Source organism: Mirounga leonina, unplaced genomic scaffold, assembly GCF_011800145.1.
Source record: "Mirounga leonina isolate KUSES-001 unplaced genomic scaffold, KU_Mleo_1.0 Mir_91, whole genome shotgun sequence".
Taxonomy (NCBI): Eukaryota; Metazoa; Chordata; class Mammalia; order Carnivora; family Phocidae; genus Mirounga; species Mirounga leonina.
The window spans coordinates 36,802,994-36,827,941 of NW_023270839.1; the positions used below are offsets into that span (position 1 = coordinate 36,802,994).

General features: G+C 35.3%; 1 protein-coding gene and 1 pseudogene across 2 annotated transcripts in view; one reads left to right on the forward strand and one right to left on the reverse strand.

Annotated features, from left to right (window-relative positions):
- VPS13C (vacuolar protein sorting 13 homolog C) overlaps positions 1-24,948 on the reverse strand; it is a 178,142-nt gene that overhangs the window by 128,716 nt on the left and 24,478 nt on the right. For both annotated transcript variants that reach the window (XM_034994053.1, XM_034994052.1), the window contains exons 6-14: positions 22,483-22,592; positions 20,178-20,237; positions 17,717-17,776; positions 16,821-16,901; positions 15,555-15,612; positions 13,958-14,085; positions 12,011-12,117; positions 11,292-11,463; positions 10,071-10,133 (exon numbers count right to left, since the gene is read on the reverse strand). In XM_034994053.1, coding sequence (XP_034849944.1) covers positions 10,071-10,133; positions 11,292-11,463; positions 12,011-12,117; positions 13,958-14,085; positions 15,555-15,612; positions 16,821-16,901; positions 17,717-17,776; positions 20,178-20,237; positions 22,483-22,592 — 839 coding nt within the window. The remainder of the gene's footprint in view (positions 1-10,070; positions 10,134-11,291; positions 11,464-12,010; positions 12,118-13,957; positions 14,086-15,554; positions 15,613-16,820; positions 16,902-17,716; positions 17,777-20,177; positions 20,238-22,482; positions 22,593-24,948) is intronic.
- LOC118003221 lies at positions 1,312-1,871 on the forward strand (annotated as a pseudogene).

The following is a 24,948-nucleotide window of genomic DNA, read 5'->3' on the forward strand; positions in this document are numbered from 1 at the left end:
AGCACACTGGGCACACCCCTCTTTGTTCCTTTAAAGATTCTTACGTGCTTGACTAATCCTGTTTACATGGAGGAATGTGCCTTACTACGCCCCTGCTGTAGAAGGTATGTAAGAGTATGGAAAATAAACCTCAGCACCTCGGGCTGTTGCTCGGGGTCCCCTGTGCCTCGCTATACTATCGTCTCTTTTTCTCAGTTCTTTCGCCGCCCAGGTCCCCGACTCTCTGAGGTCTACAAAGAGGCACTTGAAATAAGAAACAAAATAAAAAATAAAATCTGAAAGTAGCTTCAAAAAATTTCAAATGTATCATTTAGATACGGGCTACATAATTCAACACAAGGTATGAATCTTTTTTTTTTTTTTTAAAGATTTTATTTATTTATTTGAGAGAGAGAGAATGAGAGAGAGAGAGAACACATGAGAGGGGATAGGGTCAGAGGACGAAGCAGACTCCCCGCCGAGCAGGGAGCCCGATGCGGGACTCGATCCCGGGACTCCGGGATCATGACCTGAGCCAAAGGCAGTCGCTTAACCGACTGAGCCACCCAGGCGCCCTGAATCTTTAGGACAAAGAAATCATGCAACCTATGAAAAGGGCTCTTCCTTTCAAAAATAAAAGTAGTGATGAAAAAGCACTATTACACCATTGATAATTGAGCAGGAGACTAGAGTAGTGCCTGAGAATGTAAAGAATAAGCATGGGGAAAATGTGGTATATTTGTCACAAGCCAGAGATAAGTGCATATGTTCAGGCCCTGTTTGAATTTGCAAACTGAAAGTGAATGACAAATCAGCTACTGTGGATATCATAGCTCAGTGGTGTTCAATCCTTAATGCACTTAAGAATCATCAGGAAGCTTTAACAAAAACAAAAGCAAAAAACAACAGCAATGCCCAAGCCCCACCACATACAATTAATCAAATCCTGAGAAGTGGACTCTAGGCATCATTTTTTTTAAAAATTCCCTATGGATCCTAATGTGCAGCAGGATTCAGAACCAACAAGGTAACTACCTAAGAGTTTCCTCAACAACAGTGGAGATCATCAAGCAGGGAGTAGATGAAACTGAGCTATTTCAGAAAAGGCACCCAATTAAATGTGTATTATCTGGGTTTTTAAGCTTTAAAGAGTCTATCAACAATTCTTTTAGGGAAAATGCAACCAGAGCCTGCAAGCTTAAACCTGTCTTACATACTGGACTTAATAAACAGATGGATTTATGAACAGTTATCTATAAATCTAAATACAAGAAAGCTGTGCAGTGTTTGATATTTTATTAAAATCTTTTTAACTGAGCCCCAGCCCCGGATGTAGCAGCCGCTGAGATGTTGATGCCCAAGAAGAACCAAATTGCCATTTATGAACTCCTTTTCAAGGAGGGAGTGATGGTGGCCACGAAGGATGTCCACATGCCCAAACACCCTGAGCTGGCAGACAAGAATGTGCCCAACCTTCACGTCATGAAGGCCATGCAGTCTCTCAAATCACGAGGCTACGTAAAGGAACAGTTTGCCTGGAGACATTTCTACTGGTACCTTACCAACGAGGGCATCCAGTATCTCCATGATCACCTCCATCTGCCCCCCGAGATTGTGCCTGCCACTCTGAGCCGCAGCCGCCCTGAGACTGGCCAACCACGGCCCAAAGGTCTGGAGGGAGAGCGACCGGCAAGACTCACATGAGTGGAAGCTGACAGAGACACCTACAGACGAAGCGCTGTGCCCCCTGGTGCCGACAAGAAAGATGAGGCCAGGGCTGGGTCAGCAACTGAGTTCCAGTGTAGAGGCAGATTTGGTCGTGGATGTGGTCAGCCACCTCAGTAAAGTTGGAGATGTTTTGTGTTGAATAAATTTGTAGCCAGAAAAAAATTTTTTAAAAAAATCTTTTTTACTGAACTGGGGTGCCTGGTGGCTCAATGGGTAGAACATGTGACTCTTGATGTCAGGGTCGTGAGTTTAAGCCCCACATTGGGCATAGAGATTACTTAAAACAAAAAATGTTGGGGCACCCTGGTAGCTCAGTTGGTTAAGCATTGGATCTTGATATGATATCAGCCCAGGTCTTGCTCTCGGGGTTGTGAGTTCAAGCCCCAGGCAGTGATCCACGCTGAGTGTGGAGCCTACTTTTAAAAAGAGAATTCTAGGTTTAGTTAAGAGGTTTTTTAAACATTTTAAAAATTAAAAGAATTTTTTAAAAAAATTTTTAAGTAGGCTCCACCCCCAGCATGGAGCACACACAGCCTGGGGCTTGAACTCACAACCCTGAGATCAAGATCCAACGTTTAACCAACTGAGCCGGGGGGGGGGGGGGGGGGGGTGCCCCTAAACTGATGATTTTAAAAGAGCAAGCACTAAATTTTTTTGTTACCATCCTTTTTACCACACATAAAAAATTTACTTTTTGCTAATACACAACATATATTTTTAAACTTTAAGGGAAACATTTTTACTTTGAAAAATAAATTAAGTTAATCATTGAGGAATTTATTTATTTATTTATTTATTTTTTTAAAGATTTTATTTATTTATTTGAGAGAGAGAGGCTGAGAGAGAGAGCACACGAGAGGGGGGAGGGTTGGGAGGGTCAGAGGGAGAAGCAGACTCCCCGCCGAGCAGGGAGCCCGATGCGGGACTCGATCCAGGGACTCCAGGATCATGACCTGAGCCGAAGGCAGTCGCTTAACCAACTGAGCCACCCAGGCGCCCTCATTGAGGAATTTAAAAAATAATGTTGATAAGAGACATTAAGATAATGTAGTGACCAATGCAACATTCAACTTTCCCCCTCCCAAATCTCTATTTAAATCCCTAAAAAGTGTTATATGCAAACAATGAATCATGGAACACTACATCAAAAACTAATGATGTACTATATGGCAACTAATATAACATAATAAAATAAAATAAAAATTGTTTAAAATGTTTTAAAAGATAAAGCCGCTATTAGCACTGAAATCTTTGTAAAGCTTTATAAATCTTTGATCAGCATGTCACAGACTTTGAGAGATTTTAAAATAAATTGAAAAATTTTAAAAGACTTAATAAAGAGAAAAGACAGAAGTGAATGAGAGATTTTAAAATAAATTGAAAAATTTTAAAAGACTTAATAAAGAGAAAAGACAGAAGTGAATTAATTAGAAAGCACACAAATAAAAATACTAATTTCAGTGTGAATAACTATGAAGAAAATAAAGCAACAAAATAAAAAATACTGGAAAAAAAACTTTCCTATATGTTGACAATTATCACTTAAAAAATACATTTAAAAATGAGAGCTGATCTACAACTATACACACACAATGTACCAGCGTCTAATCCTTGGTTTTAATATTATGTCAGATATAACCATTAGGGGAAACTGAGGGAAGGGTACAAAGGACCTCTGTGAGTTATCTCTGCTTTACTTCCTATGAATCTATAATTATTTCAAAGTAAAATATATCTATATGAGACCAAAAATAAATTTTAAAATATATATGACCTAATATAAAGAGAGATACAGAATCGTTTCACATTAATACCATCTCTGTTGTCTTCACTTCCTTCCTAGTTCAGCTAAAAGTATATGGCAAATAACTCCAGTCAATTCCTGCCTGTCTTTTAAATTCTGTGACCCTGTGGATTTTCCTTTACAATAAAAAAACTTCAAAAAAAAAAAAAAAACTTCAGCCTTGGATAAATCTAAGTATCTTTTCTTCATGTATATCCATCCCTTTGTCTATAGCATCCAATAATAAATCCTCTTTTGTCAATTTTTAAGCAACTGGTAACTGGTATTAAGAACACCCAATTAGGGGCATCAGTTAAGTGTCCAACTCTTGCTTTCAGCTCAGGTCATGATCTCAGTGTCCTGAGACTGAGCCCCATGTTGGGCTCCACACTGGGTGTGGAGCCTGCTTAAGATTCTCTCTCTCTCTCCCTCTCCCTCTGCCTCTCCCCCGCGCCGTCCCCCACTTGTATTCTTTCTCTCTCAAAAAAAATTTTTAAAAAGAACATCCAATGGAAGTCAAGCAACTTAATTTAGGAAGGATTGAAATGATCTGTTCCTCTGGCAAATCATTCCTTTAATTCATAGGAACAAGTCCCAGCAGTAGCTAATAGCTTCTAAAATACTCATACACTGGGGCGCCTGGGTGGCTCAGTCGTTGAGTGTCTGCCTTCGGCTCAGGTCATGATCCCAGGATCCTGGGATCGAGCCCCACATCAGGCTCCCTGCAGGGCGGGAAGCCTGCTTCTCCCTCTCCCACTCCCCCTGCTTGTGTTCCCTTTCTCGCTGTGTCTCTCTCTGTCAAATAAATTAATAAAATCTTTAAAATAAATAAATAAATAAAATAAAATAAAATAAAATACTCATACACCCTGACCCAAAAACTGCACCTTGAGGAACCTGCCCTTAAGAAAACAAGAGATGTGGGGCACCTGGGTGGCTCAGTCATTAAGCATCTGCCTTCCGTTCAGGTCATGATCCCAGGGTCCTGGAATTGAGCCCCACATCGGGCTCCCTGCTCAGCAGGAAGCCTGCTTCTCCCTTTCCCCATCCCCCTGCTTGTGTTTCCTCTCTCATTGTGTCTCTCTCTGTCAAATAAAAAAAAACAAAAAAACAAAAAAACAAGAGATGTTTGAGAAAGCATGTAGACAAGGTTATTCATTGCAGTGTCATTTATAATTAAATATAACCAGTGGGAAATAGGGAAGCAAATTCTGATATATGCACAGAATGGAATACCATTCAGCTATTTAAAATGTTGGATAAATTACTCTATTGGCATAAAAATGAAACACTAATAAATTTTTAAAAGAAATAAAAAGCAAGTTATAAAACCTTTTCTTGACTCCACATTCCCCACCAGTTACCACTCCATTTACCTGTTCTCCCCTTACATCCACTCTCTCTCATTCCTATCAAGTTTCTACCCACATTCTTCTATAAACATTGTTTATTAGGGGCGCCTGGGTGGCTCAGATGGTTGAGCCTCTGCCTTCGGCTCAGGTCATGATCCCAGGGTCCTGGGATCGAGCCCCGCATCGGGCTCCCTGCTTGGCGGGAAGCCTGCTTCTCCCTCTCCCACTCCCCCTGCTTGTGTTCCTGCTCTGGCTCTCTCTGTGAAATAAATAAATAAATAAATAATCTTAAAAAAAAAAAAAGAATTGGAAAAAAAAAGAAAGAAAAAACATTGCTTTTTAAAATGATTTCCTGATTGCTAAATCCAACAACGAACTTTCAGTTCCATGGTGACATAAGCCCTCTACAGCCCATCCTTTATGCTGATGACTAAAAATTCTGAAAATATAAAAATCATCTACAACAGGGGTGCCTGGGTGGCTCAGTTGGTTAAGCGTCTGCCTTCGGCTCAGGTCGTGATCCAACGGTCCTAAGATCGAGTCCCTCGTCAGGTTCCTTGCTCGGCGGGGCTTCTCCCTCAGCCTGCTGCTCCCCCTACTTGTGCTCTCTCTCTCTCTCTGACAAATAAATAGATAAAATCTTTAAAAAAAAAAAAAAACCATCTACAACAGACTCTGAAAAGCAAAGTAGGCAAATGCAGGAAAGGAGTCAAAACTTGGAGAAGTGACCTTCACCAGAGTGAGTTTCCCATGGTTTCCCCTCCCCCCTACATGTTCTCCCTACTCTCCTACACCCCATAACTTTTCCCTCCTATTCTTGCCCTTGAGCAGTCTCCTTCCTTTTAGCGTGGACATGACCTATGGCCTGTTTCTAACCAACAGAATATGGCAAAGGTGACGAGATATATGTGATTATGTGCATGAAAACTGTAACAGCTGTCTTGCTGCAGTCTCTCCCTTTGAAAAAACAAGCTGCCATGTTGTGGGCTGTCTATGTCTGGAGGCCCATCTGGCAAGGAAATGAAATGAAATTTAAGAGCTAAGCACAGCCTCCGGCCAACAGCCAGCAAGAAACTGAAGTTCTCCATCCCACAGGCACAAGGAGCTAAAATCTGCCAACAACAGTAGATCCTTCATCAGTGACACTCCAGATGAAACCACAGTCCCAGCCAACATCTTGATGGCAATATTTTGAGACCTTAAGCAGAGAACTCAGGTAAGCCATACCTGGACTTCTGACCCACAGAAACTCTGAGATAATAAATGTGTATTGCTTTAAGCTACTGAGTTTATCATGCAGCTAGAGAAATCTACTTCACATGGCTGTACCCTGAGGCAGGCCTCAGTCATGGAGCATTGCAGAGGCACAAGCAGCTGAACCCCCGAAAGAAACTCCAGTCTGGCCAAGGAATGAGAAAAATGGAGTCTGTGAAAACCAGAGGGGATGAAGGAAATGCTAGAGGGAGAAGAGTCAGAGAATGGGTTATCTCTTAATTCTGTGTATGAACCTGCATGAATTTCAGTCTAACACAAGCTTCCCATGTAGAAAAGTAACCTAAATGAAAGTAGCAAAGGTTAGAGACCTGAACGAAGATATGAACCCACCTGCACAAGTCTCCAACAAACTCCTATACTACTCATGTGCAAAATGGACCTAAACCAACATACCAAAGGCAGAAAACATGGAATTGAGATTTGAACCATGATCCACAGAATGCAAAACATAACTAAAGATCAGAGCCTCACTAAGTTGTGTGCTAAGACAAAATAGCAACATTTTCCAGAAGATAAGAAGGACCCAGAGACTACATAATATTCACAATGCCTAGGATATAATCCAAGTTTACTTGACATGCAGTAAAAAAAAAAAAAAAAAAAAAAGGGTATGTGGCCCATTTTTAAGGGAAAAGACAATTAATCAGTTAACAGATGTCAATAGATTACCTATATGGTGAAACCAGCAGAAAACCAATGTTATCTTTGTTACATGATAGAAAGGGAAATACACTTGAAATTATTAAAAAGATTAGAATTTTCAGCAGAGAAACAGAAACTATAAAAAGGAACTCGATAGGAGTTTTTGACCTGAAAAACATTATCTGAAATAAAAACTAGGATGGGCTCAAAAATAAAATGGAGATGGAAGAGAAAAGTATAAACTTGAAGGCATATCGACAGATATTATCCAATTTAAAGAACAGAGAGTAAAAAGACTGATGAAGAAAATGAAACAAAGCCTCAGGAACTTGTGGTATATCAAAAGGTCTCACGTTTTAAGTATATATGTACATATATATGTATAGATGTACACATTTGTGTGTATGTGTATGAAATTGGAGTCCAGGAAGGAAAGAAGAAAGAAATCTAGACCAGAAATTATTTGAACACAGGTTTGAATTACACAGGTGCACTTACACATGGACTTTTTTCAATAAATATATGTATAGTACTATCAATGTATTTTCTCTTCCTTATGATTTTAATAACATTTTTTCACTAGCTTACTTTATTATAAGAATATGGTATATAATACATATAACATAAAAATATGTTTTAATCAACTATTTATAAGTATGGCTTCTGGTCAACAGTAGGCTGTTAGTGGTTAAGTTTTGGGGGAGTCTAAAGTTATATGCAGATTTTTTACTATGCAGGGGGTCCCTAATCCCTACATTGTTCAAGGGTCAACTGTGTGTGTGGTGGGGGGTACAAAATCAGAGTCCAAAAAAGAAAAAAGAAAGAAATTTGATCAAAAATTATTTGAAGAGGGGTGCCTGTCAGTCAGTTTAGTGTCCAACTCTTGATTTCAGCTCAGGTCTTGATCTCAGGGTCCTGAGTTCAAGACCAGTGTTGGGCTCCATGCTGGAAATGGAGCCTACTTAGAAAAAAATTATTTGAAAAAATAATGGCTGAAACACCCCATATTTTGGTAAATCTAATAGCCAATTTCCAGTCCCCAGCTCAGGTGACCAATCATGTATCTGTCACAGTTGATCACTCCCTCTTGCTTGCAATTCTTTCTTCACTTGACTGAGGATATTACATTCACAGAGCTCCCTAACTACACCTCTGGCAACTCCTCCATGGTCACCTTTGTTGGTTCTCATCTCTCTGACCTCTAACAGAATACTTTGGGTCTTTGGAACACTTCTCTAGCTACTCTAATTTCTTAGGTGATCTCATTCAATGTCATGGGTTTAAATACCATCTATGTACTGATCCCTCCCAAGTTTATATATCTAGCACAGATTTTTCTTCTAAACCATACATTCATGTATCTAACAGCCTACTCCATAGCTCCACATCATTGTCTAAAAGATAGCTAAAACTTAGTAAGTCCCAAACTGGATTCCTGATCTCTCCATCTTACCCAAGCTTGTTCTATCCAGACTTCCCCATCTCATTTCATGAAAATTGCATCTTTCCAACTGCAACAGGCCAAAATCTTTAAAGTCATCTCCAACTTCTCTCTCTTATAACCTGTATCTAATAAGTTGGGAAATATTAGCTCCATGTTCAAAAAACATCCAGAATATGACCCTTTCTCATCACCTCCATTGCAACTACTCTCAGCCAAGCTACCATTATCTCTACCTCAAATATTTCAGTAGCATCCTAACTGATCTTCCTATTTTCACCCTTGTTCTCCCTCTTAGAGTCTGTTTTCAAAAGAGCAGCTAGAGTGCATTTTAAAACTTAAGTGGATTATATCATTCCATTCTCAAAATGGCTCCCCAAATTCAGAGTAAAAGCCAAATTCACATAATTATTTATAAGACCCTACAATCTGGCATCCTCCCCAACTCCCACAAGCACCCCTCCCACTCCTCCACTATGTTACTGCTCTGACCTCATTAACCACCACTCTCTTCTCTCTCACCACTCTGTTAGTTCTGTGAATGAACCACATATGCCCCCACCTCAAAACCTTTCAACTTGCTATATTCTTTCTGCCTGGTACATTTTTCCCTCAGATAGTTTTCTGGTGACTCCCTCACCTTCTTTAGGTGTTTGCTCAAATGTTTCCTTCTTAGTGAGGCTTTCCCTGACCACCCAATTTAAAACTGCAATCCTCATCATCATCAGTGCCTAACCAGTGACACATTCCTTCTCTATATTCCTTTCTACTTTATTTTTATTTATGTTTTTCTTATCCTTTCTACTAGAATGTAAATAAGGGATTTTTGTCTGTTTGTTCACTTCTGTTTGCTAATGCAAATGATGATGATGATGATGATGATGATGATGATGAAGTAAATCACTTATTTAGTAATTATTATGTACCAGGTACTCAATAGTCTAAGGGCTTACATGGATCATCATGCCCTCCTCACAGTAACCCTATGATATTGGTACTATGAATCAATCCTATTATACAAATGAGGAAACTGAGGAACAGAGAGGTTAAACAGCCAGCCCAAGATCACACAAGTAGGCAAAGCTTATTCCAGAGCCCACACTCTTCACCATGATGCTAGTAAAATAGGCACTCAATGAGTACTTACTAAGTAAATGAATGAACAGGTATGTGCTTTAATCCCATTTAAAAACATGAGCATGTGTTTGGAGATCTATGAACATAAAAAAGACTAAAAGAATATACAAAAAAGTATTAACAGTAGGTATCTTTAGTGTGAGATAATAGGTGTTTCTATTTTCTTTCTTTGTGTATCTCTATTTCCTAACTTTTCTATCGTGAGTTGTACTGCACTTGTAACTGATTTTTTTAATTACCAAAAAAGTCATGTTACAGAATAATAGGATTGACATGGAACAATGTGGACAAGGTAGGATATGCCAAGTGGCATAAATCGCATAAATTATGAAATACAAACTGATTCCAATTATGGGAAAAAAGAAGAGAAGGGAGAGAGGGAGAGAGGGAGAGAGGAGGAAGGGAAAGAGGAAGGAAGAGAAGGAAAAGGAAACAAAGCAAAGATAAAGTGAAAGGATGGGGGATAAAAAGCAAGTATCAGTTGGTACATATGCATGGGAGAAAAACTGGAAGACCGTATGTCAAAATGTTAAGCGCAGCATTCTACGTTGCTACGATTACAGACAACTTTTATTTACTTTCTTTTTTGGGGGAGGTTCAGATTTTTTTATAAAATTTAAAAATTTTTCCCTTCCATATTAGTGGGTTTTTTTCCCCAATGTTCCAATTTTTCTCCTGAGACTAAATGAAGGCATGGAAAATCAACCTAAAATCAGCTCATAAAAATGATTACCTCAACTTGTGCTTGTTGCCTTGCTAAAATTATGTTAAAAACATCTAGAGTCTTCTCCAAATCCTATAAAACAAAGAGATACTTGTAAACAAGAAAAATGGCATTAGATTAAAAAATATTTTATTCTAGAATTTCCAGGCTTACCCAGTCCATAAACAAACAGTAACTGTGATCTAATGAAAGGATTAAGTATAAATTTGAATGTACACTTGGCTTTTATACTTTTAGTTTTTGCAATAAGGGAAATAAGTTTTCTAAGAAAACAAATCCTCAATAAATACAATATAAAAATAAGAATTTAATGACACCATTATAGAAACAAGAATATTTAGGAGGGGGGCTTGTTTTAGGTATTATCCTTATGGTTCATACTGACTCACTCTTTTTCATACTATTTTATAACCATTGTACTAAAGGCACCATTATAAAACACAGAATTTAAAAATGCAAAATTCTACAAATCAACAACCAAGTTAAAGTAGAAACTGATTTGGGGAATTTATATAAAAATATGTAAGAATTTAACATGTATTGGGTGACCTGTGTATGAGGTAATCTATCTGCTATTTCATGCAATTCTCACAACTCTGTAAAACAGATACTGTTTCCATTTTATACATGAGAACATCAGACCTGAGATGCTGAGAAACTTGATGCTTTTTCTAATATATAATATTAGCGATTCTCATATATTTCAGAATAATAGGAATTCAATTAGTTCTTTACGTTATGAATTTGTGGCAGAAATGATTATATAATCAAGACCAGATGACATTAAGCAACTTACATATTGTGTGTTATTTTTCTGTATTTGAAAAGGGGTTCCTATTTTGAGGAATAAGAGCTGTTTTTTATATATAATACTTTGAGCTCGTAAAAAAAGCCACTAACAAAACTAATAACTAATAATATATCTAGCTAATAATAAACATATATATGAATAGCTCTGATATTGATTTTTAAAATATTATTATAAAAACCAGACACATTTCTCCAAATAGTTATTAGTATTCTACTTTTATCTGATATTAGGATGGGAGGGAAAGATTTGTTTAAAGAAAAAACTGAAAAAAAAAATGCTCTGTATTTTCCCATAAAATTATCTCAAAAAGAGATCAGTTCTATTCTTTCTAAAATTATATTTTAATTCAAATTAAATTTAGGAAAATTTAAAGGATGACTTAGCAAAGAATAGTTTTCACCAATATATATGAGATATACCTGAATTTGTTTCTGTATTTCTTCTGGGACTTTAGTCAGGGTTAGTTTGCTTTTGTAGGCACTTTTATAACACTTGAGCAACTGCCTGTGTTTTTTTATGTTACTCCATGACCACATCTGTGTATACCTTCTTATATGAACTTCAAGAACAGAATCAATTGCATATTTCCACCTGCAAATCAAATTTTGTTAATGCACATTTGAATACAAAGGTTTAAGAAGCAGCAGGAAAATGGTTTTCACTTTTTAGATCTACACTGTTACATTTCTTGTTCTTATTAACTGCTCTCCTGTAAGAGCCCAGTAATTAGCATTTCAATTCCCCAGTACAATTCTCTGACTTAAACAGATTACAAAATGAGCAAATTACTCCAGTTAAGAGGGTATGTCAAAGCAAAATAAAAAAGACACAAAATGACATGTTATGCAAAATCAATACTAACCCAATATGGTTGTAACATTGAGCCCATGTGGTGACTAAAGGGTACTAAGACCAAAAAATGATTAAAGTCTTAATGCTAAGCTGAGAATTTGGGAAAAAGCAAGATCACAAGAGAATGTGTTTATAAAAAAGTAACAAAGACCTAATACAAAACATATCCCTCTCATGTCTATAAAGAAAAGAAAAAAAGCAGCTTCATTACATGGCTTTAAAGGTCTCCTAAATCTGAGAGTTCCTAACTATATATTTCTCATTAAAAAAAAAGATTCTAACTTACCATCTTCGACCATTGGTATGAAGTGGTAAATTAGGCTTATATTTCCTGTAAGGGGCATTTCTAACCATATAATCCACTGATTCCAAAAGGTCAATCATGCTTAAGTACTATTAAAACAAAAATACAGTTATATTTATTATTTGCACACATGGATAAACACCAAATTTTATTATATTTTCAGTCTAGTAAAACTCTAACTTCCGTGAACAATGAATATCATGGTTGCCTGTTAATATTATATTTCATCAAACTTAAGACACCATCAATTACAAGTTGTAACATAATTTTTAAGTTCTACTACAAAAAGAAAAAATGCTGCCAAATAAACTGTCATACCATCAATAGTAATATACATCCTATTTTCAAATATGTTACAGTGTGCAATAAATGAACATCTTAGAAACAACAAAATACACTATCTGTAACTAGTGACTGGAACATGGTTGTTCCTAAAACTACATAGTTTCCTCTGGACCATCATTTCAACATTGCCTATCTATGAGCTGATTTGCAAACTCCTCCAGAAAATCATTACATAACTAAAGCAAGATAAAGCTATTTAATTGCCCATCTTACCATCAGTATAACTCTGCATGTACCTGGTAAATAGCTCAAACTGAGGGAAACACACACACACAGGACTGTAGATAAGATAAAGAAGGGCAAATCTAGCTTCTTCCTTTTGGTTTTTCTTAATGCACTTCTACCTAATGGTTACCATGTGGCTACTCACCACTTAAAATATGGGTAGTCTGAACTTAAATGTATTTTAAGTTTAAAATATACCCCAGGTTTCAAAGACTTAGGAAAAAGAAAAGGAGGTAAAAGATCTTAACACTTTTTTACACTGATTACATACTGAAATGATAATATTTTGGGAACGTTAGCTTACATAAAATGTTATTTTATTAATTAATTTCATCTTTTCTTTTTACTTTGCTAATGTAGCTACTAGAAAATTTCAAATTACATATACAACCGGCATTATAGTAGTCCCCCCTTATCCGCAGGGAATATGTTCTAAGACCCCCAGTGGATGCCTGAAACCATGGATAGTACTGAACCCTACATATGATATGTTTTTCCTATACATATATACTGATGATAAAGCTTAACTTATAAACTAGGCACAGTAAGAGATTAACAACAATAACTAGTAATAAAATAGAACTATTCTAACAATATACTGTAATAAAAGTTATGTGAATGTGGTGTGTTTCTCTCTCAAAATATCCTATTGTACTGCACTCACCCTTCTTCTTGTGATAAAATGCCTAACAGTGAAATGAAGTGAGGTGAATGATGTAGGCACTGTGACATAGTGTTAGGCCACTAATGACCTTCTGACCATACATCAGAAGGAAGATCATTTGCTTCCAGACCACAGTTGACCCATGTAACCAAAACCAAGGAAAAGGAAACCATCGAGAAGGGGAACTACTATATATTTTTATTGAACTGCACTGAGCTAAAAGCTCATTTAGCTAAATCCCTTGTCCTCCTTTTACTTCCAGTTCTCCAGGTCTGTTATCCAAACTCTCGGCTCAAAATGAGAAACAAATGGTGAAGGAAAAAAGCTGCCAACATAGTTGGTCTAAAAATTAAGCAGATAATATTTAATATAAAAGTCTTTATTAAAATCTGAGGAAGAAAAAAACACATTAAAATCTTCCATCAATTGGGAATTAAATGGAAATAATGTCATTTGCTATAATTTGGTAAGATTCTCCACCAATAAGGAAAAGACCAGATAAAATGAAGGAAATTATTTCTTAAATTTGGTATTTATTTTCTTAAAAAATATATACATATACATATACATATAGAGAGAGAGAAATAGAAGTATAAAAAGAACCACTAGAGCACTGGAGAAGGAATAATCACAAAGGACAAAAGCAGCTGAGATTCAAAGCTAATCAAAGCTAGAAATTACCACCTGCATCTTACCTGAGGTTTGGTCAATTCAATGGCAATATTCTGTACTTCTATGTTCCAATCAAGTTTGGGTGTTTTGAGCTCTGTTTCCGCATAAGGATTCATGTAGAGCTTTGCAGAAGCTGATATTGGCTGGAAAACTTATATCACATGGGAAGACATAAGATATGTTTATATGCCCTTACATATGAACAACTGCAAATAATTATGAGAACACTGTTACTCTGAAAGTATAGAAAAATAATCAAAAATGTGCAAAAACTGTAAAAAATCACTACCAAAAAATATTCAAGCATCTACTTATTTGCATAATACCAATTGCAAGTTAAAGTGGAATCTCCAAGGAGGAAATTGGGAGTCCTATGCCTCTAGGTAAAAATGTACAAAAGTAATAGACAATCTACTCTTAGTTATTCAGTCTGTGTAAAATTAGGCTTCTCTTCCTTACTACATTTAATGATTTTATTATTCATTAAAAATATTAACACAAGGTAGGAAACAAAATTTGATTAATCTCTCTTATTTAATCACTGGCAGAACTTAGGAACAAAATCACAAATTAAATTCTTATTACCAAGAAAAAAATGCTTACTACTTCACAATTTTCAAAATGATCTTTACATATATAATCTTAGAATCAAGTCAGAAAATATTCTTGAAGTTAAGAACTAGCATGAAAAGGTGTTATTAGGGAAGGTGACAGACAGGGAAAAGTAATATAATAAATTTCACTGTGAATAGCATTAAAATTAGATAAATTGTGATATCTTATATTATTTACAATTGCATAAGATTGTATAAAAATTTTAACTTAGAGGTTTTTATAAGTGGAGGATACCACTTATAAATGAAGTTGTAGATTTTTCTGAACTAGTTCTTTCACAAATGAAAATAAACACTTTCATCTGAAAACATCATCCCTAAAGAGATGTATGAACATAAAGTGCCAACTCTTATATAATGGCAGTCAGCTATAAAAGAATATGAAGAAAACAACAGTGAACCAGAGTAATATGGAATATGGAAGAAGATGGGCATGAAAGCTGAAGATAAACATAAAGGGGTATACTAAATTAAAAAAAATAGCCTCTTTGGAATGAAACTAAAATGAAGAAAACAGATGGCATAAATAAATAGTCTGCTTTGTTAGCAGTCTATTTAAAAATAAGTAAAGGTGAGGATGCCAAAAATTAGAAAAGCCACTTGGAAAAATCTCTAGAGTGGTTGCTTTGTCATAACACCGTAATAGTGACGTGGCAAGGTTGACGTGGATACCAAGATCTCAGAGATTTAGTTATTAAACAAAGAAAAGAAAACCTAATTCCTAAAACAAAGGAGATAACAAGAAGGAAACATGAAGGCCAAGGGTGTTTAGCTGTTAGGAGTAAACTACAGTCCTCCTGCTCTCTTCTCTCTTATTCTCCAGTGGTGTATGTGTCATAATCTATTCCTAAGCAATTTGTTATAAGCCAAATACGCTGCATTATAAAACTAAAATATAAAATTCTTTCTATTTGTCAAAGTAACTTTACCAGAAAAAGTATATTAAGACAGAGTATTTAATCCTATGCTTCCTATTACATGAAATAAAACTTTTACCCCTACTTACTATATTGATGATTTGCAGGTATATTGTTACTTGTAAGAATTCCACTTTTCAGCTGATCCTAAACAAAAATTTGAAGATGAGAATGAAAAACATGCACACATATTCAGCTACACACATGGTTCTTAAATCAATATCTTTATTCTCTTCTTTGTAATTAGTAGTCCATAAGAAAAATACAGTGAGAATTACTTATGGATGTATTTCTTTAGAATATAGAAGTAGATCATTTTTAAAAATTCTAAAAATATCTAAAAATATGATACATTGTGTTCCCCTCTGACTAAAAACAAAAACAAAAACAAAAACGGCCACTTGGGTGGCTCAGTTGGTTAAGTGGCCAACTCTTGATTTTGGCTCAGGTGATGAATCTTGGGGTCAGGCTCTGGGCTCAGCAGGAAGTCTGCTTTCAGGATTCTCTCTCCCTCTGGCCCTCCCCCCACTCACTTGTGTGAGCTCTCTTCCCTCCTCTCTCAAATACATAAGTAAATCTTTAAAAATAAAAAACAACTAAACATCCATGAATTGGGATCTCAAACACTTTCTAGACAAAGGCAAATTATTTGTTACAATATCTTTCTGAGCAGTAAGAGAAAGAACCTTGGAATTAATTCAAGGTCAGAAAATTCAACTCTTCTTCCTTTTTCCTCTAAGTTAAATAAAAATGACTAAGACTAACTTAGCACACTGAAGTTTTGAATTAACCTTTCACTGTTGAGGAAATCATCATCACAAATGCATAAAACATTTGCTAAGGTCAACTATACTTCAATTTAAAAGAAAATTTGCTAAGGATATATTCTTTAGATCTGAAAAGTATCCTCTTTCTTTACAATACTCTTTAATCATTCTTATATGAACATTTTTTTTTTTAAATAAAAAGGAGTGGCGGGGCGCCTGGGTGGCTCAGTCGTTAAGCATCTGCCTTCGGCTCAGGTCATGATCCCAGGGTCCTGGGATCGAGCCTCGCATCGGGCTCCCTGCTCCACGGGAAGCCTGCTTCTCCCTCTCCCACTCCCCTTGCTCGTGTTCCCTCTCTCGCTGTCTCTCTCTCTGTGTCAAAATAAATAAATAAAATCTTGAAAAAATAAATAAATAAATACATGCATACATACATAAAAAGGAGTGGATTCCAAAAACTGTTTCACAATTCTGATTTGGTTAAATACAACTTAAACAAAAGACTATACCCTGTCCTCATTAAAGACCTCTTAAGTTAAAAAAATTTAGGGAGTGGAGTTAGCTCTTCCAGGTATAAACTGAAATTACCAAGATCTGTTCCTTTGATCCCTGGTAAGACATGTTGCAGTTTACATTCCAGTAGGCACTAAGACTATCAAGTCGTATAAGCTATAAAAGAAAAATGAAAGAGGTCAAGCAACTAACACATGAAAATTATGAATCAATATTAAAAGATTATTCTCATGTTCACCCTAGACTTATCCAATTGCCATTTTGAACTTTTAAAGGAAAAAAATAAAGCAAAAATGGGGAAAATACACACATGTTATTCATAGACTTCATTAATCTTAGCATTTGGTAAATTGTGTTTCCAGCAACACTATTTCCACGGAGATTCATTCATTCAATTATCAAATATTAATTGAGAATTTACTCTTTAACAGACTTGTACATGTTTTGCTGAATAAGAAAGACATGATTCCTCCAGTGGATATGAATGACTGTTTAGAAGGAGGGGTGAAGGGAGGGGATTCTAGAACAGCAAGGTGGGGAAAGCAACATACTAGACACCCCTCTTGAAAATTCACAATGTTTATTAGCATATTTAAAGTATTGTGAAGTCCTGTGGTTTAAAACAAAATGAAACACACAGTTTAACTATGTATGGCTTAGTACTTTAGTCAGTAATCTTGACCAGAGAATATTTTTTCTACAAAGCTAATATCTCAATTACCTAATGCTCCATAAAATACAATTTGGGAAATATTAGTTTTATCTGATTTCTTTTGCTAGGTGAAGAACCTAAACCTCAGAAAAGGTAAGTGATTACAGAAGGTCACATAGTAAGTAGCAAAGCCAAAACTAGACCTTACAATTTTAACTCATACTCCAATGGCACATTGGGCTCCATCAAGGTTTCAAAAAACTACATTAAGTGTTTGCACCTAGAAAAATAACAAGAATTTCTTAATCCAGTCTAATACCTTGTATATAATTTTTTCTGCTTCATTTAATATGCATGGAGTCCAGTGTTCATTTGCAGTCTAAAAGAAAAAAATAACTGTGAAACAAAGTATATATATCTTAAACAGTACTCTAATATTTATAAACTGTAACAAAATAACTTAGATAAAAGAAAAGACATCTAGCTAACCATGGCTACCGTGAGCTGTTTCCTTACATATCTATAGGACAAACTCAAAGAAACAGTGAAAATAGAATTGAGGAGGTTCTAATTTAACTGAGTTCATTCATCCAGAAAATAACTGCTGATCTACTTTGTGTCTGTGTGGAAGGAACTGGGTATGAATAAAAAGAAAGAGAGCTAGCCTATAAGATAGTGAAGGTCCACATTCTTCTAAAAAGTCAAATAAATAATTATTGCAAAGAAAACCACGAGAATATGGAAATAACAGCATGACCATGTTTCTAGAAAGTCAGCATGCTCAACAGTGTCAAATCAGATAAACTAAAATTAGTTTATTAAGCAGCCAGGACGTTACTAATGGACTTGTTAAAAATTTCAGAGAAGTAGCAGAGTAACAGAGGTGGGGAAACAAAGATAGTAAAGGTAGAGAATTCTCTCAAAAAGTTGAGTTAGAAAGAAAAGATAGAGAAGGCAGCAGTTAGATGGGGCCTAGGTAGAGTGGGAGAAGGTTCAGGAGGGCCTTTTTAATTTTGTTGTAAAAGACAGACTTGAATGTGTTTAAATTTAGCTTACAGGAAGGAGTGGGAGGAGGGAAAAGTGGGAGGGAAGGGAGTTGAGGATGTAGGAAAGAGAAGGAAAGTGATGGAAAGAAAGAATGAAGGGAGGAAAAGAGGCACAGAGAAAGGGAGGAAAAAAGGCTCCCAGGACATGGGGAGGATGGGATCCAGATCAGAGGTGGGAAGATTACCCTAGATATAAGAGTTAGATTATAATTGGAAAGATGTAAAAAAGGAATGCTATGGATACAGAAAGAGGTAAGTCTGGGGTTATTGTTGTTATTATCGTCAATGTAGTAGCTGAAGCAGGAAATAACTAAGCCACACATGTGCCAAATGCTTTACACAAACTATCTCATTTAATCAATGCAAAAATTCTAAAATAAAGGTACTATTTTACCAGTGAAAGAATGAAGGTTAGACAGAAGATCACCATGGTAACCAGTATAATAATATGTTACAGGTGCTATAATAATATATAATGGGGAGCATAAAAGAAAGAATGATAAATTCTAAGAGGAAAGTGAAAAAGGAATGAGAAAGACAAAGTAATATCTAACATAAAAATTAAAACCTGAACAGAATCACCAGGGAGACAAAGGGAAGAAAGTAACACAGGCTAAGAAAACAGTATGAAGAGTCTGAGAAAAGATACAGAGAATCAAACAACAATACACACTGAGGAAACTACACATCATTCTTATATACTAGGATGCCTCTATGAGAGGTACATAACTATTTTGTAATTTTTTATTTTGTTGGCTGGAAACTCAACATAAAATATTGTGCTCATTTATGACTAATATTGTTAGTCTGGTTTTTCTGGAGCAATTATCTCTAGTCTCTGTTATTGTATTATTTCTTTTTTATCAAAAGCCACTTAAAATTCATTTTGGAAAGAAGCAGAGGATAAACAGTATAATAAACACTAGCTTCCTTGACTCCCTTAACTTTGTTTCTCCAGGGTTTTTGTTTTTTTTCCCAATGTTTCTTCTTTGGTCTTCAATCTGATGGATATCTCTACTTATCTGTATGGAAATATCATTTTGAAGGCCTCTATGTAACCATGTCCTTTTTCTGTTCCTCTGGAATTCCACTTCTCTTTCATTTCTCTTCCTCTTCTTTCCCTACTAAGGCCCTCTCCATACAACTATCATTAAGACAAACACGTACCCAGCATGATTTACTGTTCACTGTCCTTAACTTCAAAACGTTTTTCCTACCACGTAGTTGTCCACAGAAAATAGAGGGGAAAATGTCCAACCTAAATATACACACTATCCTTAAAGATCTTTAGGAGAAAAACCAAACTATATAATAAAATATATAACCAAAATAAATGACCTTATATACATCTCAATGTAATACATACACACACATGTACACATACACATTTACAATCTATTTGGAAATTCTATCTGCCTATACCAAGAATGAGAACATGATCTATAAAAATTTACCTTTCCCTATTTTCCCACATGTTTAAGATACAGCTTTTAGTTCTTTAAAAACATTTGGTATTGGCATTTTGATATTTCTTAAGTTCAAAGACAAAGCAAAATAATTAGAGAATGTAATAACGGCATCACTATAAATTCTAAATTTCTAGAAAAACTATAAAAAAATTGTACATAAAAATAAAACAGCTATTTGTATTGATAGCTGATTTTAGGCAATTCACCCTGTGACTTGGAAATATTTTACAGGTTTCACAAAAATTGTAAATAAGGCCAACATTACCAACAGACTAAGTTCTCCCAGTGTGACACCAAATGAAAGAGGCTGCTGTGGATCAGTGACCTAGCAAAAAAGAAAAGGTGACATTAAAATACACTGATGGTGAGAGTAAATTCATGTTCCACTCTGTACAATGGGCAACACAGGGCAATTAGTATACAAGTCACACAACCCAAATGGATTTGTGGGAAAAAAAGAGGAGAAAAGGGGAATAACAAGGCTAGGATTAGCCATATTTTGTAGGCAGGACACTGAAATGACACTTTCCCAGTGGAACTCTTTTCTTATGAAGTGAACTCTTTTCTCACTAACAAGATTCTTGTTTAAAAGGAGAAAAAGAAACAGTTTTCTTTATGTCTATCATTAAAGATGTTCTTCCTAGATAAATAAAACTGTTAGTCACAGATAACACTGTAACTAAATTACTTTTCAAACATTTACAATTTTCACACTTAGAAATGTGAACTGTCTCTTTAAGTCTTTAATACCCTTAACTTTCAAAAATACTTTGTTAGGAAATGCCCAAGATGCTTAACATTTAATATCCTCAGTCTCTTAACCTACAAAACTTTTGTTCTATTCCTGATCTTCAATTCATAAGTTATATTGATACACCAGGGTTACACTGTACCACAATGTGTACAATGTCATTGTTTTAGACATCATAAGGATGTCCAAGTCTTACAGAGTTTTTTTGGACCATGACAGAAACCAGGGAAACTCAAGAGAGAGGGAAAAAACATAATGTTCTAAATCATCCAGAGTATAGTTACATAGACTCCAGAGCACAGTCACATAGACCCTTGTCAAATGTAGGAAAAAATGCATGTTCTGGAATAATTGAAAAAGCACAAATAGCATTGTGAGCTCAGTTTTTAATATCCTCCTTTATTCTCACACTCAACTTTTTTATACCTATAGACAACTAGCTCAAGATAACTTGCACCTATTTCAGAAGGAAATTTAGTAACACACAACCTCACTTGCTAAGGCACTACCCACAAACTATTACTATCATTCAATGAACATCTTCGTGATAAATTATTACACTTTCCCCATCCCCCACTTCCTAAACTCTATTTTTCATTATCCTACATACAATAATTAAGGTAATCACATTGAAAAAGGAATGATACAAGAAAGATCCCTCTGCACTTTTTAATTCTTTCCTTTTAGATTATTTTAATATATTTTGTCAATGATACCAACTTAATTGAGGTACTTAGCCCATTCCTGAGCCTCTCTGTATTTTTTTATTAAAGAGAGAGAAATGATGTACCTTTCTAATTGTACTTGCTCAGTAAAAAGCTTAGTTTAAGTTCAAACTGAGGTACTCATTCATCAATATGCCATTAGTTTTAAGAATAATTCTTTCACTTCCATGATGTGTTGAGTTGATTTATTTTGCTAAGTCTGTTTAAACAAGGGCATTGATGAGTTTTGACATTTATTTGTTGACAAAGTTCAGTTTAACAACTACATGAAACCAAAAGGTAAAGTCAATATAAGATGGAGATAGTATATCTTAAAAAACTACAAATATGTCTCACTAAAATTTAAGTTCTATGAGGAACCTATCAGGAAAAGAAAATAAATTCTATGTATGTCAGTATGGCTTTAATTAAATCCAAATTTTAGAAGAGAGAGAATATTTCCATCATCTTAGGTAAATGAAAAAAATTCAAGGTTATTTTACATATTTTTCAAACTTTAAAACAAAGCAATGTATATTTAGTTTAGCTAAAATTAATCAGTTTTTTAATCAACTAACGTTAAACTCTGGTTGTAAGTGAAGTGTGGTTTCTAAATACACTTTTGCACATGTACGTAAGCTGTGCATGTTCAATCCAAGCTGAAGGAATGTAAAGAGAATGAGACTAGCGGTCTACTGACCTGGAGTTTAATCCCCTCTCTACCAACTACCATTGTAATTGACTGTTTCCATCACCACTTGGAACTCATATTTTTGTCAGTATAGTTCCTTAAAGTTATAATAGTATACATCTTATAACATTAAAATTCAAAATAAATAATAGAGGACAACTGGAAAATCTGTCATATTACCTTTAGACAGGAACATATGGTGGTTTTACATTTATATATAAATGCCTGGCGAAAAAGGTGTTAACACAGGAAAGAAGATACGGTAGTGTACTCAGTTTTTAATATCAGAAAACAGTAACAACAACAATAAAAAACAACCTTGGATTTAAAATCTAGTACAGGTAACTCATATCTAGACAAATCAATACTATTACCATAAAATACACATTTAATTACTAACTTTAAATAAATTGAAATTACTTACATCATCTTCATATTTAATGTGAATGTCTGTGATTTTTACTTGTACATTTTTAATTACTTGGGTTGCCAACTTTTCCAAAAACGTATCCTTTTTGGCTTCTTTTGGTTTATCTATAAAAAAGAGAAAAATACAAGGTCAAGAGTTGAAATTCTCACATACTTCATAATCAAATGACCAAAGGATAGCTAAGGCACTACTCAATAGAAAGGACAGCCTATTCTGGTGTCCTTGTTTTATTTTAGATTTAGTTTATTTTAATATGCATTCCCAACTTAAAACTTATTTTTGAAGTTACATTGTATGTAACATTCATTTTACCTTTGGAGACAGAAATCAAGTGGTGATGTGTATAAATAACACATGGCATAAAAACTACTTTTACCTACCTTTCGAGCGATCAAGACCTTTAAAAGGTTTCTTAAAATGTTTTTTGTGCTTTTTACGTTTACGTCCTTCTCAGTGGAAGCATTTTAGTGAGAAAAGGATAAAATTCAAGTTAGCAGACTAGAGGACAGAAAAGAAAACAAGAGAATTCTTCCTGACAGCAAATTTTGGTACAATTCACTTTACTTTATTCTAAACTGACCTCTGCTATTTCAATACAAACAAATTCACAAACCTTCTTTAGAATAATCTCCTTTAATCTAGCAAATAAATTGACAAATCCAATTATACAAAAATTGGGCAAAATATCCATATGCAAAGCCCTTTATAATATTTATGACTTTTCACAATACAAAGTTTAATTTTAATTTCAATGTTATCAAAATATTGGAAATGTAATAATGACAGAATATAAAACGTTCAGGGAAAGGTTTTCATAAGTATATGGTAGGGACAAAGGAACACAAATGAAGTGAATGGGCAGGTTGCTGACAGATGACTTCCTCTGGATGATACACCTCACACGCAAAACCCTTCAATGAGTTAAGGATACAAAGAACACCAAAAGGGCAAAAAATGTGCACTGAACTGTACTGGAAATTGGCTTAATAATTAATTCCTTTAAAACCTCCTCCTCTTTTATTTGGCACTACCTCACTTTCACGGCATTAAACAACACCCAAGTTACAAACCTTTACATTTAACTTCCTACTAGACGTCATCTCTAGCCTGCACACCAGGTGGTCTCTGTATGGTTTCCCCTGCCTCCAGTCTCCACTCTACCTCCTACTAAACGTCCTTCTGTAGTGCCACCAGACTGATACCTTCTAAAATACCATTCACAGCCTGTTAACCCCTGCTTGAAATTCTTTTAAAGGCTCTCTGCAGCCTGGCAGATAAAATGAAAAAGTGTTTGCATGACACAAAGGTCTTTTCATGACCTAACCCCTAACTCCCTGTACTGTTCTATCTCCTCTACTCATCCTTGCACTGGACACTTCAGAAACACTATCCGTAATTTCCACAACAAGCCAAACTTTCTAATGGCTAAGGCTTCTCTCTCTCTCTCTATATATATAGATCATTCTCTGAACTTCAGCTGCCTTCCCTGAAGTTCTTCACCAGGCAAATTCCCAGGAGGCTCCCAAATCTCAGGTCTGCAAGGGCCTATCTGAAGCTTTCTTCAACTATTTCAAGCAGCTCCAGGGCCATCTACCTCTGAACTTTATATAGACTTCCACTAAGCAGTGATTATACTGAAATTGAAATGTCTGTACAACTGTCTTGTCACCAGGCAGGAGGCTTCATTAGGACAAGAATTATCCAGTATCTGGGCACAAAGCACATGATATGCATCTGTTCAAATGAATAAAAAAATCCACATCTGAACATTATAATAAAATATATAAGTTCAGTTCATGTTATATATATAGTATTTGATAGAATATACATAAAATCTGGCTTGAAATTTTGAAATTGTTCTCCCTTGATATTTTAAAGCAAACTGTCCTGCCACTATAAAAACTAAGAACCAAATCCTGGATTTCAACAATAAAACCCTGAGTTTCAAGAAGAAAATATTTAATAAATACATAAAGAATCTGGACTTTGCTATTACCAGTATTTCTTGCCATAATGATGGTCTTTTTCATTCATAAACATTTAGAGAAAGACTGAGTTTTCAAAGAAATATCACTTGAAAAGAAACAAGAAAGCCAGAGTAGCCCTGAAAACCATCCCAGTTGGCTAGAACAGCTTTCAGAAACAGGTTCAGCTGCCTGGGTTTAGACTGTACCATAACTCACTCTTCTTACCTGACCACCTATTATCTTTCTGGCTTCACAAGTGTTTTAGCCCCTTGTTCCATCTTTGATCTCAATGTTACATGTACCATGTTTTAAAACTCTCCAAATAGTTTCAAAATCTAATCTGACTGCCACACAGTTCTTTAGAGAAAGTTTCTATTTAACCTGATGAATACTAAATTTATGATTCTGTATCACTCTCTAAATTAGTCCTCAAATATTTTGGTCTCATGACACCTTTAACACACTTACTTGAGAACCCTAAAAAGTTTTTTAT